General features: G+C 39.3%; 1 protein-coding gene across 1 annotated transcript in view; it reads left to right on the top strand.

Moving 5' to 3' along the window:
- LOC134678769 (protein phosphatase 1 regulatory subunit 12B) overlaps positions 1 to 18834 on the top strand; it is a 99035-nt gene that overhangs the window by 45838 nt on the left and 34363 nt on the right. Inside the window, exons 9-14 of the mRNA XM_063537468.1 lie at positions 7336 to 7455; positions 10286 to 10402; positions 13734 to 13826; positions 14804 to 14966; positions 16065 to 16130; positions 18020 to 18136. Of these exons, the coding sequence (XP_063393538.1) occupies positions 7336 to 7455; positions 10286 to 10402; positions 13734 to 13826; positions 14804 to 14966; positions 16065 to 16130; positions 18020 to 18136 (676 nt within the window). The remainder of the gene's footprint in view (positions 1 to 7335; positions 7456 to 10285; positions 10403 to 13733; positions 13827 to 14803; positions 14967 to 16064; positions 16131 to 18019; positions 18137 to 18834) is intronic.

Here is an 18834-nt window from a genome sequence, read left to right as displayed (position 1 = left end):
GGAGCCCCGCTTGCGGGGCTCCGTCTATTTAAGTTGTGAAGGAAATGTTTTGGAAAAGAAACACATGTAGTGCGGTGGGACCATGGTAGAAATAAATTAAATTGCAAACATTGCCAAACTCCGGTTACGTAGGCGACCGAAAGAACTGGTCACTCTACAATGTACGATGCGGCTAAACGTGGGCCGCCTTATTGAAGAACGTATCGCAGTGACAATCCGGCTAATCGTTGAACCGCCGCATTTCAAAACGCCCCTGTTTTTGAAAACGGCTAGCCGTAATGTAATACGGCGGATTATACGATCTGACTACGACAGTGACACTTCCACATTGTCTAATTGACCCCGTGCATGAACTATAGGGGGCAGCGCAGAAGCTGTCAGATTATTGTCGCGAGGCGCAAAATGTAACCCACAAAATAGCAGAACCTACTAAGCACAAGGAAACGTGCTAGAGATGTTAGCACTTGCTGTGGCAATGTACAGTCGCCATCAGATATATCGGAGCGGCCAAGGTGTTCACAAATATCTGAACACGCCTCTATTGTCAATGCATTAGAGTGCGCGTTCAGATATTGTGAACACCTTGGCCGCTCCGATATGTCTGATGGCGACTGTACATGTGCACATATGTTTCCGATTCTGGCCACAAGATGGCAGACCCTCCAACTCGCACGGTCCCTATACAAAGTCTGTGCAGAGTTAGCTTGATCTGACTCTTATGCATAGCTAGCTCAAGTTTTTATCATTTTGTCATACATGTACAGTCAAGGAATTTAAATTCCGACCCATTTCGTACTTCGTCTCAGTGACAATCAATATGAAAGCCGCTAGAGACCTCATACGGTTGTCACTGTGACAAAGTACGAAATGGGTCAGAATTTAAATTCCTTGACTGTATATGAGTAATGAAACTTGTGCTATGCGATTGTCTTATAACTTATTGATGACTAGTGCTGGCATGGCGAAATAAGGGGAAGCAATTATGTTCATTTGTGCTAAAACGTCCGTAATTTATTTTCACGCCTCTATGGTTCTTCAGTCAAGTGCAATAATATCTTATAATAATGTTCTAAGAATTGATAAATCTCGTCAGATGATTATAAATATAGCAAAAGTATTTGTTAATCTTATGTTTTGCACACAGAAAAATGTTAAAGATATTATTGTGCAGTTTATAAAGATTGGGGATAAGTTTTTTTGTGCAAGAAGGTACCTGTCAATCTCAATGCACCTGCATTTGTTTTCAAAATTTAATCTTAACACGCTCACTGTCCGTGCCCCGTATATGGGTCACAGGAAGCCTCTATCACAAAGTCGTAAGATTAACAATTGAGATAGGGACAGTGAACATGTTAAAATTAAACTTTCTCTGAAAGGTTCATGTGTCCGACCATGCGGTCTATTTCAATACACGGTGTTGTTTTAAACACCTTTAACTTCGGGATAGCAAGAACATTTAAGGAAACTGAATGGCATTGTTATTTTTTATATTGTCTATTTTTTTTCGTAAAAAGTAATTACCTAATAGCGTTGTTGTAACACGCACATTATTTTAAAGTCCACCAAACAATAGCAAACTATGATATACCAATAACATTATCGATCGTCCGAGATAGTACAGATGTAGTGTATAATTATTTTCCTACGTATTTTCACGGAGTCGTACGAACGTGAATTTGCTATTTCAGTCAGTGTCGGTACCAAATGTACTGAGGTTGACTGAAGTAGCATGACAAAACGAACGTTTCCGAGAAAATTCGAAGGAAAACAATTATGCACTACATCTGTCCTTGCGTTTAGTAGCAAATGTATAAACTCATACTTAATCAATATAAACAGACCCTAAAGCAAGTGTACACGCTCGTCGGAGTCTTATCAGATAAAAATAAATCATTGATTATCTCCAGAATCGAGTTAATTAAAATACCGGTTTCTCGAGAAAACTTACTTAAATTGACCAAAAAAAAACACCTTGTATAAAAGAGAAGTCTATGTGAAGAGCATAGAGAGACATATAGACATATGGTCGCCGACCTCCTGGACGGAGATGGCACTTGAAGAAGAAGAAGAATGTAAAGGTCGTTGTCCGAAAACAAATGCAATTGCATGTTGCGCAACCGTTGACTTGTGACAATGCGTTTATGAAGTCGCTATCGTGTTCGCTTCTTTGTCTCATTAGCCGCACATGCCAGCACTATTCAAGATCAATGATCATGCTGTAAATATTACATACAAAAACCTGATTGTTAACATAACTGTAATGTTATTAAAGTGTATTGATCCTTACTTGTCCTATCATGTAAACAAACGCTTCTAGAAGACATTATCACACTTCTCTGGAATTACACAATAATCATCACTTAAAATGTTGTTGTATACTTAAAGATACTCACAAAGTATTGAAATCGACCAAATAACCACAGAAAAATATAATTTCTAATAAGATTTTCATCAATAATCGCAGTAACGAACGGATAACCTCAAAAACATCTGACGTTACGATGTCTAGATTGTCTCTATGAACCGTATTGGTGGAATGACACTGACGTCACGTTTGTTTACATGATAAGACACGTAAGGATGAATATTGAATACACTTTACGCATTAGTAATATTTTGAGCTCGTTTAAGTTTTCAGTTAGGGAGGGTTGCGTTGCGTTGCACAACGCATTTAATTATTACAGAATTCGCCACTGATATTTACGTTATTGTTAACATTCAGAATATTTATTAATCTCTTCTAAATAATTCTAAGACAGAGACAAGTTCCTTTTTAACGAATAACATTGTGCTAACTGGATCGCTATAGCTATAATACCAGGATACCAAGACTTTTGACAACGAAGAGACAAAGGCTGAAATTACAATACTATATTTTTCTGAACTAGAGTTCTAAATGCCTACAGCGTAAGAATAAGTACATACAATGTATAAGATGTGTAAAGTGTACGAAAAAGATTCGTGCCCCGGAACTTAAAGCCGCGTATTCAATATAGTTCGTTTTTTTAGCATTAGAAAGAAGGTAAGCGATCTCTTAAGTGATCTCCTTTGATTAAAAAACGCTTTATAAAAATCAGTACTTAACTATTACTTATGAAAGCAGAAGAATATAAATGATCGTATTAGATTAATATTATTTACATTTTACTCAGTTGTGATATTGACTCAGTTATGCTGCTAACTGTACTTCTAAAGAGTCCGAAGTGCCCCGTCAAAATGATATCCTCTTGTTACCCACCAGAACTTGGTTGGCAACAATAAACCCAGCTAAATTACGTTGGTTGTATTGGTATAATGTCAGCAATATTAAAACGTGTTTATAATTTTGGCGCATTGTGTATGTTCTGTTCTTCACACGCCTGTGCATGCATGTGGCAACTCTACTGTGCTTTTTAGCCGCATAATGTGTGCTGTGTTAGTTGTCAGATTCGAGGCACGAGTTTGTAGACTTTACACATCTAAACCAGTTTTTAACACATTGAACACAGAAAACTGACGGTTGTTTTCAGACTAAGACAGAAATTCAACCGAGTCAGTTTGTTGATAAACCGCTTCGACAAGTTGTCGGGCCCGCCGCGGGTGACCTTCGTCCGGTCTTGCGCGAACGAGTTAGTGTATTTGTCTGTGTTGCGTCCTGGGCTATGACCGCGAAAACCGAAGTTCGCAAATTGCGGGGATTTTTTTTCTGTCACTCTAATTACGCCTTCATTAGAGTAAAAGGGAAAGATCCCCGCAATTTGCGAATTTCGGTTTTCGCGGTAGCCGCTCTGTGAGTCCGTAGGTCGGATTTGCACTATCGGTCACTTGCGAACTTAGGATACGCGAGCGATTGCGTTCCCATTGCTTCGTGCGTAGCTATTAAGCTCAATACGGATAAGTGTGGCTGCGAGGTAAGTGTAACTGGCCTTTACACCGGAGTCTGTATACATTGATTAGTGTTTAGTTCATACATTTGCCTAAATTAACGCAAGTAGCAAATGTATGAACTCGCAATAAACACTAATCAAGGTGTAAACAGGCCCCAATGTGTGGATTAGTTATACTTATCCCACAGCCACATTTACCCGTATTGAGCCTAGTTGATAATTGTTTCGAATAATAAACGTTTCTCTCCTGGCAATGCCCTATTTTTTCATATAGCAGTGGTGAAATATAATTTTAGTATCTGATTTTATTACTAATAATTCGTTATCAAATGTAACTGAAGTGTGATCTTGTCGAAAAATTAGACTCAGCTGAAGTGCATTTTATTTAATAATTAAGATGCACCTATTAATTTTGCCAGTGAGCTTCACATTATTTAGACTAATTATGAAAGTTTTTTAGAAATTACTTCCTAAACTAAAAAAATCTTCAGGAGGCGATTAATCCACGCTAATCACGTGAATCTTCTTCCTGAGCCTTCTTGAGCTTACTGTGGGACTTAGTCAATCTGTGTAAGAATGTCCTATAATATTTATTTATTTATCTTCTTTATCCACGTGTTAAAATAGGCGTCACTTTTTATTACGCCATGCAATTGAAAGACACGATTATCTTTATCACGCTGTCACGTACAGATTTCTAGTTATGCAGTGTTGTATGTAAATACATATTGTTAAATTTTGCACTAGCCCCTCGGGCGGCAAAGCGATATTTAAAATTTTCGTGCTGTTATAAAGTTTTCAATATTAAAAATGGCGGCCAGATCGTTCATTTCGAGGCATCTTGCCGCACGAGGGGTATTAGAAAAGTAGTTTCTGCAGAACCTTATTTTCACAACGAGGTGACCGATATTGCAACTGGCAAAGATAGATGGGTACGTTGGTTCGGTGTAGGGTTCAATGTGCTTGACTACATTTGACTTGTCTAAAGGAAGGTTATTAAAAAAAAACTCGTATCTTGTTCTGTCAATGAAAATAAAAATGTGGTTATTAATGTATGGGATGCATACAGAGTTATGTACTGCGTTTTAACTCTTAGTAGCAGTGCGAGATACGAGAATTTTTCAAAGTAGTGACGATATGTTTTTCATATAAGTGATGTTCAGCTTTTCTTACCTCTGATGTTAGGTTTAGGTAGTTATGTACATATAATATTTTTGTTTCTCCATTAGATCACAGAAAATATTTGCCGGGATTATTATAATCCCGGCAAATTTATATTTGTATCCAATATAATATTGAATACAAAAAGAATTAGTCACGCGTCGAGAGAAATTATAACATATTTTTAAACTAATCCTAATAATTGTAAAATGTTACTGGTTTATTATTTTTCTCGAGCTGCGAGGTTTGATGTTTATTCTAGAAAAACAAAGGAATATGATAGGATTTGTACAGTATAATGAATCATGTTTCGGACGCAACCTCGAAGCTTGCCATACCATTACCAACCTAAACTTACCATTTCATATATTTTTATGATCCGGTTTAGAAATCCTAACGAATATGATAATGAAAAACCGAAACTGGAAATGGCTCGCCTACGATTCAGGACTAAGACGATGGTAGAAAGTCGGAATAATCATTATACACGGTGTAACATGAGGAAACCGAATAATTTTAACCACGCATTTCTGAGGTTAAAAGAAATAAAAAATGTAATATGAGTTCAAATCAATTTCGCCAAAAAAATTTTTTTTTTGTTTTGTTTTTTCAATTTTTTTGAATGTATTTGTACATAAATTGTACATATTGATTTTTACATTTTTTTTTCGTAGAACCTACTTTTTGCAAAGTGTTACTTGTCACTTTTTGACATCTATCAATAAGGAAATTTACATTACGTCCCATAGCAGCAACATCACCATCAAAAAGGCCTTTTACACTATGTAACAATAAAAACTTGTTTTTTTATTTTATTTAATAATATCTCTGAAACTAGGCGAATTTAAAAAAAGTTTATAGGACATTTTTGTCTCTAAATATGATCAGGAATACACTGTTAAAATTATTCGGTTTACTCATGTTACACCGTGTATACCCACACGTTCTTATTTTATCAACTGGTGTTTTATAATAGGCATAATAGCGTTAGAGTCGGGGTAAGCTAACTCTGGACAAACTTTTATAGTGTCTAAAAGGGAGTACATAGTAAGCTTAGACAGACTCTGGAGCTAAAATTATCTTCAGAATTTTTCTCGTTAACGTACGTAATTTATTGTACTAGCTTCGTTCATCATTTTCATTAGCGTATGTGGGAAAAAATTATGTAGCTGATTGTGTTTACAAGACCTATATTAACATACTAAACATTCATGCGTACAACATGACATAAGGTCATGACGTGATGTGTATCTTTGCGATCCACGTCGAAAAATTTCACATTACATCGTATTGTGTTATAACTTTTAGTGTAAGGCCTGAGTGGACGCTCGAAGCGGAGCGTTCGGCGGGGCGTGCAGCGTGGCGTCGGGCTCACAAGTGATTTGAGCAGCGTGCACTAAAGCCGCTCCTATATGTTTGCATTTGTTTAAAATGCACGCCGCACGCCCCGCCCTGCTGCACGCCCAACTCGAGCGTCCATTCAGGCTTTACACTTAAGCTACTATAACTATAGTAACTAGGGCTATAACACATGTGTCTCAAAAATTGCCTTTGACACGATGTCTTGCACAGTCCAACACATTCCCACATTCGCATCTGTCGTAAGCCTAACACTGTACAGTGAAGAAATTTGATTTCTCTGCCACTTCGTACTTTATCACAGTGACAATCAACATAAAAACCACGAGAAATCTCATATTATTGTTTTATTATTTATTTATTGTTACTGTGACAACGAATGAAGTCGCTTATAAATGAGATTCCTTGACCGTACAATCTTACAGTATACAGTGCTACGATTAAAGCGAGCTTTGGCAATCGAACTGTTTGTGTATTCAGGGTGTGGCCATTCTTGACTACTTGAATACGAAGAATTCTTTCTGTTGCTCATAAACATTGCCTAGCTGTAGGGATCGACCATAATTATGCTTAACAAGCGCTGATGCAACGTTACGCTATGCGGGGCATTATTTTAGGGATTTTTACCTTAGGTGTAACTTTTCCACCGATGTAATGTCGCGTTCATGGGTTAAATCATGTCAAATTATCCCTTTATTTGTGACGTTCTACGGCAAAAGGTACCTTATGGCGGTTGGCGCTTACGTCGCGTAGCGCTGCAATAATATTCGAGCGGCGTTGATAATAGCGTAAGCACCAACCGCCTTACCCGTGGGACGTCACATTTGAATATTTTGACTGTCAGAGGTATATAACGCCCACAAGCCTCTCGCTTGCATAACCGCTGCGTCACCGCTCCGTAACGGTCGTTTAACCGTAGCACTGTAGCATGCTTGTGTGTTGTGAACAGTTTCTATCAGCGCTACCGCGACGTGACGGCGCGTATAAAGGCCTCCTCCTGCCCCTCTATACCTCCGCCGCCGCTCGCTGAGAAGGAGACTAATGATACTAACGAGGATGTGCAGACAAGGTGCCCGATACGTTGGCGTCGGTTTTGAATTCATTGGTTTTATAAAGGAGCAGGTTCAATGGAAGCTTGTTGTTGGTGCGAGTACGATTATGAAATCATACGATTTTTAAAATCAATGTCTTTCGAAAGTTTAAATGAGTCACGACAAAGTTTCCACTGTCCAGATCTTGTGTTTTGAATCCAGAACCGACCCTAACACTACATTGTTACATTCATATTAAACTTCATATTAACTTCATGTAAGATCAATTCAACCTTATCATCATGTGTACTAAGTACTAACTTCGCATATCCATTTTTAAAATGTTACAATATGTGTGTTTGAATTACAGTATATGTTGATCTTAGATGAACTTTGTTTGTTTGCTGTGTTTCTGTTATTAGTTAGGGATATTCGCACAGATCTATCCGTCATATATGTCTGGCGTAGATGTATGACACGGATTAGGCACAGATGTGTGTGTAAACAACTATCTGTTAGACCCATTTGTGCCTTATTAAGGCCTATGCACACCGGCTTTCGTGTGCGTCACGTGCGCGTGAGCTAAAATGTTGGAGCCGCACACGCACACGTCACGCAAGCGGTGTGCCGTCTCTCATAACGATCTGTATACTATAACGACGCACGCACACGTGCACGTCACGCGCACGCAGCCGGTATGCACAGGCCTTTATGCTGATTTGCCCATTAGGAACTATGTTCCACAGTTTGTTCGCCTTCAGATCTGTCACATTTGTACGAATAATCCCTACACATACGCGCTCTATATGTGTACAGTATATGTGTATGGGTCATACAGGTATTCTATACGTACCTTTATTTATTATGTAGTTAGACGGGATGACGTGTAGAGAAGACATGCAGTGTATCTGATTAGTAACTATTTAGGTAGAAGTACTGGTGCTCGACGCTGCACTAGTATTCGACATGGGCACTTTATGTCAAAGTGACAAGGATTAAATTTGAATACAGAAAAATCTTCGCCGTTCAAATTTAATCTATATTACTTTGACATAAAGTGCCCATGTCGAATACTAGTGCAGCGTCGAGGACTAGTACTTCTACCTTATATAAAATTTTTGTTAATCAATGGTCAACTTATACTAGGCATTGAAGGCGATTACTTTTTTAATTGTTTTATAATTAATTTATTTTTGTTATTTCCTGGTGGCTGGCATTTTAGGTGGATAGGATATAGTTCAGAAGTAGTTTTAGGAGGTCTTATAGTCATACATCGTTATCGCGGGAGCAAATACGATTTGACAATACTGAAAGATTATAAAAAACAGTCAAAAACAGAAATGACATTCGTATAGAGAAACGTTTATACCTACGACCTTAAAATGTATAATTATTTTATTGAATATCAATGCTATCTTACCTCCATACTTGACTTGATTGGTACTTAAAAAGATTACCTATTAGGTACGCAACCTTATCAGTCAATTTAGACATTTGTCAATCTGCAACTTACTACAACAAGTATTTTGATGAAATAAAAAGCGTTATAGACACATTTCGTAATTCAGACGCACAGTGCATCGTCAAAGCAAAAAAATCTTTACTCAGTGCAAAAGTTCGAAAAGATGTAAATTTCATAGCAAAGTATCTGCAAGTAATACCAGATGCTATAAATAAACTGCAGTGCCAAAATCTATCTCTTAGTGAAAGTTTGACCATAGTACAAAATACATACAAACATATATCCAAATTAATTTTGAATAAAGATGGAAAACAGATTTTAAAAAAGTTCAAAGTGGTTTTGCAGAAAAATGCCGGATATGAAGTTATGAAAAAAATGTGTGAACTGATATCGGAGAAGGAGATAGTACTAGATTCAACGATATATCGTTCTACATTTGATTACTTCCGTCGTTTTAAAAACGCACCCATTACAACAGTAGCAGTCGAAAGATCATTTAGCCAATTAAAATGGATATTTACTGCACGACGCCGCAGATTAAGAGTAGAAAACATAGAGAAAATTTATGTCGTATATTACGAAAATCACTTAAGATCAACAAAAATTAAATAATGTTGTACAAAATAAATCATGAATATTTATTTGATATGTCGATTCCGGGTCATTATTTACTAACAGAGTGTAAAGCAAGATTTATGAACATTATGCAACAAAAACTTCGTGCTATGTATGATGAACTTCTTGGAGGCTTATAATGTGTAGGCAGAAAGGTCTGTTTTTACTAAACGGGCAGTCTGTTTTACCACTTCTTTAATAAATTTATATTTGCTCCCGCGATAACGATGTATGCTTATAGTAGAATATTTATTTATCTATTATGTATATTTAATAATGGTATTATTACTTTCCCTTTGGTAAGCGTCAACATATTGGCAACGTATCTAGATTTTGACTTGTTTGACTTTCCATATGAACATTTCATTATTAAGATTATGTATTAGTTCCTCTCATTACTTAATACGCAATTTGTTGACGCTTTATAATATATTTCACATTTTAGTCGATTCATACGCAAGCATCGCTATGTGTGTTAACAGGGAATGAGCATGCGTCGCTCCCGTCGCACCATAGTCTAATAAAACATGGTCTTCTCTTCCCAGAGTGACACAAGGCTACGTCACAATAACATTGCCACTTTATATAGCGCTGTCGCATGATGACGTAGGCTTGTGTCAGTCACGTGGTCGGAAGAGAGTACCAGGCGGAGTATATTATTATACCATGCGTCACACGTATTTTGCTATTTTTTTGTTTACCCCGCTCCTCGAACGGCGTTGACAGGGTATGAATCGACGAACTATAACCAAAAGTGACAACCCAATGCTAACTCCTTCATTCCCGCACAGAATAAACTCGACAGCGGAGAAGCGAGAGCGAGACGCCAACACATGGAGTCCCACGTCCACCGCTGCCAACACCAACACAACCAACACCAATACCACCACACAGACGACTGTCAGGAGGTATGTACTGTACCAATACCTACACCTAATGGCTCCTCTACACGATGGGCCAGCGCCGGCCACTCCAAGGGACGCATTTATGCGTTAGAGGGAGCAAGTGATATTGCTATCTCATTCTACCGCATGGCTGCGTCCCTTGGAGTGGCCGGCGCTGGCCCATCGTGTTGAGGAGCCATAACTGTACATCGGTGGACCTTATGCCTTTTGTAATAAGGTCCACCGATGTACAGTTAGAAGTGTTGCTGTTTAGTCGCGGTCAGGTCCGTTCAAGGGAAGTCGCACACGGTGACTTGTTGCAGCGATTCAGTCACTGAAGCGCGGCATGCGACCCCTTGTCGCATTAGCATAGCGCGACAGAAGCCATGCAGTACCACAGAATAAATAATAGTACTAGGTACAGAAAACTCACTCTAACAAAACGCGTCTGTTACGATCAGCACAGATATGGCCGCTAGGTGGCGACAGCGCCACGCGCGGCTTATGGCAAACCCCAAAATTGGGGCCGAACGGATGTACTTCTAGCTACCTGTAGCAAAGCGACGAAATCGCGGAGTGAGACACGCCTGGCCACGCCTGGCAGTACACAAAAACGCGAGAATAGTTAAGCTGATTTAATTCACCTTCGCTTCTGCATCGTTTCAATAAGTCGCCGTGGCGACCTCTCTAAGCTAACCACCAACTTTGACAAAGTGTGGATAGAGTTAGGCCAAGATAAGTCTGCAGCGATTTTGATAGCACACGCAGTGCAAGTGATATTTAAACGTCAAACTTCTATGAAATTATGACGTATTAATAACATTTGCACTGCGTATGCTATCAAAATATTTGCACACTATTCTTGGTTTAACTCTAAGTGTCTTTTCCACACCGTGTCATTGCAAATGCGATGAAGAGTTAGCTTGGTCTGACTCTATCGCACTGATGCGGACCCGCACGCTGACCCGATGTGTGAGAGAGACAGCGCTCTTTCTTTCAATCTCACCTCAGGGGCCCGTTTATCAAAAGCTTGTAACTTGTAATACACGTGGAAGTCCCTTTTTAACAGCTTTTGTTAGAAAGGGACTTCCACTTGTATTACAAGTTACAAGCTTTTGATAAACAGGGCACAGTACTCAATTACCCCTGTAGTATGTATGAGTAGAATATTATTCGGTGAAGGGTTAATAAGTTAGAAGTTAAATGACAAAATTAAACAACATCAGTATAGTCCGACAAAAAATTGGAGAAAATTAATAATGGCGCCACTTCCTACGTAACAGTCACATTTTTGACGTAAAATATTTAAACATGGCAACGATTTAGTATGGAATTTCTTTAAGTTTCTTTATGTCGCACTATACTCAGGTCATTGATATACAAATTAGAATGAAGCATGTTCTTGAAATACATAATATATAAGGTTATTGAAACCATTTGTTACGTATACGTAAGGCCAACGAAACGAGATAAAAATGTTAGTATATATGTACCTAGTAATAAAATACCTTATTGTACTAAAAACCAGAACAAAACAAGAAAAAACAACCTAAAGAAACTTTCAAAGAAGCTGTCTAAACTCTTTTATCTCTAGGAATTATGAATCGTCACTGTCAACTATCAAAAGCAACTTTCTTGTGCCACGTTAGTCATATTGAAAATAATCGCTTGCTATCGCAATAATACTCGGTACCTAACGGTCAGACGGTCTAGCATGGTTTGCGTTATCGCGCGCGACTCTTTACATCAAGCGCGACTTCAAGTATGGACTCGCGTGCGAGCACGCTAAAACTTATGCTAGACCGCCAGATTGTTTCCATTCTGTATCTCGTATTGTTACCCTTACTTTATGACCTGTAACCGATTCCCCGACCTATACTATAGCATAGTGATATATCGTGACTCCCCGGACGCGGCCAGTAGCAATTCCACGACCAGCTAGGCGACTTCGACCAAACTGTCGCCCGGGCACATTTACAAGTTTACATGTTTGATCCCGTTTGATTGGCCTTACTTTAGCATTGTGTATGACCACAGCATATACTATATCATAGTGATATATCGTAGCTCCTCGGACGCGGGCAGTAGCAATTCCACGACCAGTTGGGCGACTTCGACCGAACTGTCGCCCGGGCACATTTACAAGTTTACATGTTTGATCCCGTTTGATTGGCCTTACTTTAGCATTGTGTATGACCACAGCATATACTATATCATAGTGATATATCGTAGCTCCTCGGACGCGGTCAGTAGCAATTCCACGACCAGCTGGGCGACTTCGACCAAACTGTCGCCCGGGATCATTTTCAAGTTTACATGTTTGATGGGCCTTACTTTAGTATTGTGTATGATCACAGCATATACTATCATAGTGATATATCGTAGCTCCTTGGATGCGGCCAGTAGCAATTCCACGACCAGCTGGGCGACTTCGACCAAACTTTCGCTCGGCAACATTTTCTAGTTAACATGTTTTATCCCGTTTGATTGGCCTTACTTTTTAGTATTGTATATGACCACAGCATATACTATCATAGTGTTATATCGTAGCTCCTCGGACGCGGCCAGTAGCAATTCCACGACCAGCTGGGCGGCTTCGACCAAACTGTCGCCCGGGATCATTTTCAAGTTTACATGTTTGATTGGCCTTACTTTGGTATTGTGTATGACCACAGCATATACTATATCATGGTGATATACCGTAGCTCCTCGGACGCGGCCAGTAGCAATTCCACGACCAGCTGGGCGACTTCGACCAAACTGTCGCCCGGGATCATTTTCAAGTTTACATGTTTGATGGGCCTTACTTTAGTATTGTGTATGATCACAGCATATACTATCATAGTGATATATCGTAGCTCCTTGGATGCGGCCAGTAGCAATTCCACGACCAGCTGGGTGACTTCGACCAAACTGTCGCCCGGGCACATTTTCAAGTTTACATGTTTGATCCCGTTTGATTGGCCTTACTTATTAGTATTGTATATGAGCACAGCATATACTATATCATAGTGATTTATCGTAGCTCCTCGGACGCGGCCAGTAGCAATTCCACGACCAGCTGGGCGACTTCGACCAAACTGTCGCCCGGGAACATTTTCTAGTTAACATGGTTTATCCCGTTTGATTGGCCTTACTTTAGTATTGTGTATGAGCACAGCATATACTATATCATAGTGATATATCGTAGCTCCTCGGACGCGGCCAGTAGCAATTCCACGACCAGCTGGGCGACTTCGACCAAACTGTCGCCCGGGATCATTTTCTAGTTAACATAGTTTATCCCGTTTGATTGGCGTTAGTTTAGTATTGTGTATGACCACAGCATATACTATATCATAGTGATATATCGTAGCTCCTCGGACGCGGAGAACAGTAGCAATTCCACCTCGAGCTCGGCGACCCCGACCAAGCTATCGCCCGGGAACATTTTCAAGAACTTCTTCAAGTACTGTTGAAATGTTGCTTGGTGTGTTTTGCTTGCGGCGTTTTGTCAAATCACTGCTTTTGATCTATAACTATCATTCAGTTATTTATAATAATCATAATCTTTATTGTTTGTGAGAAATGGGTTACATTGCCAGTAATTACTATTGTAACAATATTCTTTGTGTATAGTCAAGAAGCGGATCAGCGGGCGCATCATGGTTCCATTTTTATCGCCTGTCACTACACTATGCCCTTTACACTTACATACTTGTTAAAACGTGACAGGCATGGTGACAAGCGATAAAAATGCGACGATATAAGTTTTATGGGATTGTTTTAACTTCGAAATAAAGTAGTGATTTGATCAAAACTATCAATAATCACTGCGTCCTTCCATAAAGAGCATAGTTTTTGTTATTTCGTTTTGAATTTACGAGTAATTAATTACAATATTTTTGCAAACGCTCGATAAACCGCACAATTTTTTTAGTTTGTAAATAGGTAAAATATGTTTGTCGCGTATTGCAATAATATTCCAATGACCTCTCCCACTGTCCGAAACAGAGTGAGATGATATTAGTAGGCCAGGATTACTGCAACTAGTTATGCTAGCTCCTTATTTAACATTATCAAATTGTTTTATTTTACAGTTGTTGTTGACTGTTTGATTTGAAATGATTTCTTTATGTTTGTGCTTGTTGAAAGCTAAACAAAACATTTTTTTTTTTGGTTTACAGCCAGTTTTTTTTATATTAATGTAGAATATTGCATGAGCATGCATTTTTTTATTTGACTATAAGTTAATAATATGGATCAAATTTATCTGAACAAAGGGCGAATACTCATCGGTAATATCCAAATCCTCTTATATTGCACACATATTTTCTTCCAAGTTTTTTTCTAATCAAGTTTCTAAGACAAATTTATCTCTGTTCAGAAAAGTTTGCCACACAACAATCTTCCCTACGCGTTTAGTAATAAGCCTGAATATTGCAGGTCATTCGTGCCGCCGGTACGCGACGAAGAGAGCGAGACGCAACGAAAGGCGCACGCCAAGCGAGTGAGAGAGACGAGGCGATCGACTCAGGGCGTCACGCTCGACGAGATCAAATCTGCAGAGCAGCTCGTCAAGAAAAAGACTGGCAATGGCACCACAGAGGTATTGTACAGCGAAATTCGGTACTTATAAATTGCCTGTATACTTACTTACTTACTTGGTTGGCGCAATGACCCAAAATGAGTCTTGGCCTCCAACACAAGAGCACGCCACTTTGATCGGTCAAGAGCGGTATCCCGCCAGCTTTCGCCGACTCCGAGCTCACGGAGATCTGCCTCCACTCTATCTGCCCAATGGTATTTAGGACGACCAACAGGACGGCGTCCATTTGGTCGACCCAAGTAGGCCTTTTTGGCTGCCCTATCTTTACCCATCCTTTCGAGATGGCCAAGCCAGCGGAGACGATGCGCTTTGGTCTCACCTATTATGTTTGGCTCGGCTATCAGATGTTCTATCTCGGCATTCTTTCGGATCGTCCAACTGCCATCGTCTCTTTTAACGGGTCCCAGAATCTTCCTCAACACCTTACGTTCTGTGACTAAAAGGCTGTTCTCCTCCTTGAGTGTTAGTGTCCAAGCCTCACACCCATACATCAGAATGGGGCGGATCACGGTCTTGCAGATCCGTAGCTTAGTATGTCTACTGGACACCAAAACCTTATGGAGCGCAGTACTGCAGCGTAAGGCGTTTTGAGTTCGGATTGGTTTCGTCTTCCCTTTTATATGTGTTGCCTGTATAGATTATATTATTATTATTATATTTATGTAGAACTATATATGACTCGACTGGAATGCATTTTACACTATACGTGCGTATGTCGAAAGTTTAAAGGGCCATACGTAATAGTCTCTATCAATCAGATGACAGAGTCGAAAAGTGGTAGACCACTTTCTTGGCTGACCCTACTGTAAAACGTTGTACAATATACACGCGAAAAGGTATTCGCAATTCGTGTCGATTTTAAACACTCCCCTCGGTAGTGTTTTAATTCATCGCCACTCGTTGCGTATTTTCTACTTTTCGCACTTGTATCGTAATTGCTCGCTTCGTAGCCTTCGTACTAAATTAAACGGAAACCCAAGGTTATCCAGTAAAATTTATACTTAACCTGCGTATGGATGAAATATAATCATAGTAAGATATAAAATTCCCTGCCTCGAAAGTAATGTACTATATTTTTACAAATCTATAATTTTCTAGTCGCCCGCGCCAGCTAGTCCCAAGAAAGAAGAAGCTCCTTCACCGGCCCCCGTTGAAAACAACTCGGTATGTACCCAATCTAAATAAACATTTACAGTTAAATTTCCCTATATATGGCTCGGCCACGACATTGCGTGAGAGCGACGGCGGCGGCGGCAACCATAGGTTGGAGCGAGACACAGCGATCGGACCTTTCGGGCCCACCTATGGGTACCGCCGTCGCCAGTCGCGCAATGTCGTAGCCGAGCCATTACACGGTTCAAGAATTTGCATGCGAATTTCGTTACATTGCGGTAATGGGTCGTCAACTGAATTCTATGTAGTTAGCATCGAAGTATCGAATATTGCATGCAAGTTCTTATGCAGTCTAAATGGGGCTTATGGGTGATGGCTATCTATATCTATGGGGATATATAAGTAATTTTCTAGCATTTGATTTATGGTTGCGGGGTAACATCTTATAATATTAAAGCATTATTTATTAGTGTTTCAAAAAAAACAACGATCATTTAATTAGGTTTGTAGTGTAAATACTTTTGAGTTTGATTTTTCAATAATTTTGTGTTCACTTAAGTTTGGTCATTATTCACCGAACCCCGTTGTTTGTATTTATTAATTGATTAACTTTACAGTAATTAATACCGCAGTTGTAATTAAAATCTATCAATTTGGCCACCAACGATACATTATCGCCATTTTCTGTTCTCATTTTTTTTCTCATTTCAGCTATAAAAAGTAAATCATCAATAAAAATGTTTATCAGTATTTATTTAACATAATTAGAATGTAAATAAATAAAATAATTTCTTAACATTTTTTTGCAAGTATGTACGTATGTTGCCATTCAAAATATTTTCAACGGATTCCATGTTCGTCTGAAGAAATTAATTTCTATTTCTAATAGATTCGTTATAAATAAAGGTTAGGTAACGGTTTTTCCAAATTCAAAATTAAGTGCAATAAGAATAAAATAGCGTACATTTGACGAACTGGGGCCTACGAGTATAAGGCCTATTGCATAATAAAATACAAGCAAATACTTCACTGATACTTGATACTATTAGCTGGTATTTTGTTATACAATAGGCCCCTGATATAACTTATAATACGTTAAAAGTATGTTTCACATCACCTATCACCGAAAAAGGGCTTTTTCTTCCCCTTATGATACGAGGGATCAAAGTGGCACTTTTCTTCCCTGCTAGGAGGGATCAAAGTTGTACTTTTCTGTTCTAGGAAACGGTTTTTTCTTGTGACATACTATTTTTTTTGGTCAAATAATACATATTTTGGAACAACAATTTCCTCATAGTTGATGTGAAAGCAGTATGTGTCACACGGTATCAAAATTTCGTCTCGGGCGTTAACACTTGAATCCCTCATTACGCTCAGGATTCAATGTACGCCCTTGACGGAAATATATCATTTTGATCCCTCGTGACACGAACTACTATAGTATAGTAGTAGTAAAAGTATTATATTTTTTTAATAAAGTAGTTTCGTCTGTACACTTTTTATTCTTATGCAGTTTACTTTTGATATATAAGCCATGCGATGGTAAGGTCGCACATGACATTCCAGTAACTGGTGAATTCGTAATTTACGTTATACAGAATATGTTATTTATATTTCGGGGATCTCGGAAACGGCTCTAAAGATTTCGATGTAATTTGCTATATCCGATTTTGGAGGCGATAAATCGATCTAGCTAGGTCTTATTCTGGGACAGCGCTCATTTTTGAGTTTTTATATGTTTTCCTAGCAAAACACGGTCTCCCAGATATTATACAATTATTTATCTTCTGTTTATGATTATGAGGTCGCTACAAAAATGTACAGTTACCAAAGGGCTACTCGAAAACTCTACAGTAACCACTTGCTGATGCCTCGCGTAGCTAATGCCTCGCGTAGCAAACGCCTCGCTGGAATGTCATGTGCGTGTGTGATGTGGGCAGACGCGGGACGTAGCGGTCACCGTCGCGCTGGCGTGCGCGACCGCCACCGCCACCGCGACCATCGCGCCGCACGAGCGCCGCCCGTCGTGGCGGCTCCGGCTCGACCCGACCAATAAGGTGGCTAGCGGGACAAGAGTAAACGCGACTATATTTTACTAATTTTTTTAGGCATATTGTACTATGCCTTTTCCAGGCATAGTACAATACAATGACCACATACGCGACAAAAGAATTTCAACTTTAGCATTCCGAATTAAGGTTCAAATTGGATTGCACTTTCGGGAAATATGACTTGCCTTCAAATGAATCATAAAAGCTGGATTAATTGGAATATATTTGGATTTTTTGGGAAAACTTTAAAGACAGGTGCGGCCTGAAAAAGGGTTAATGTAAATTTCACTGACGTTCTTCGTACCCTATCTTCTGTCGAAAGATTCGCGTGAGGTAAAACGTGCGGATGATTAAATTAATCCTCCATATTTATGAACCGTGCGCTTTTTGTGCCACCTTGTGTGTCATACGGAAACTTAAACTTTGACATTTTACTCCAAACTGATGCTGCCCCCTACAGTTCAAGGATGCATTCTTGCGCTCTGTAGGGTCTGCCACCTTGTGCTCTTAAAGCTTTAACTTGACTTTGCGTGAATAAACAGGAGACTACTATATGCTTACCTCTACAGTTCACGCACGCTCTCTTGTGGTAGAGTCTACCATCTATTGATCGACCGCTTAACTGAGTCCTCGCCTGCGCGGTACGGGGGCGACGTGGCGGGATGACCATAGATTAGGAATCCTCTAGACCGAGTTTAGAGCGA

Source organism: Cydia fagiglandana, chromosome Z (genome assembly GCF_963556715.1).
Source record: "Cydia fagiglandana chromosome Z, ilCydFagi1.1, whole genome shotgun sequence".
Lineage (NCBI taxonomy): Eukaryota > Metazoa > Arthropoda > Insecta > Lepidoptera > Tortricidae > Cydia > Cydia fagiglandana.
The sequence above is the reverse complement of the archived record's forward strand: the minus strand, read 5'-3'. Positions and strand labels throughout refer to the sequence as shown.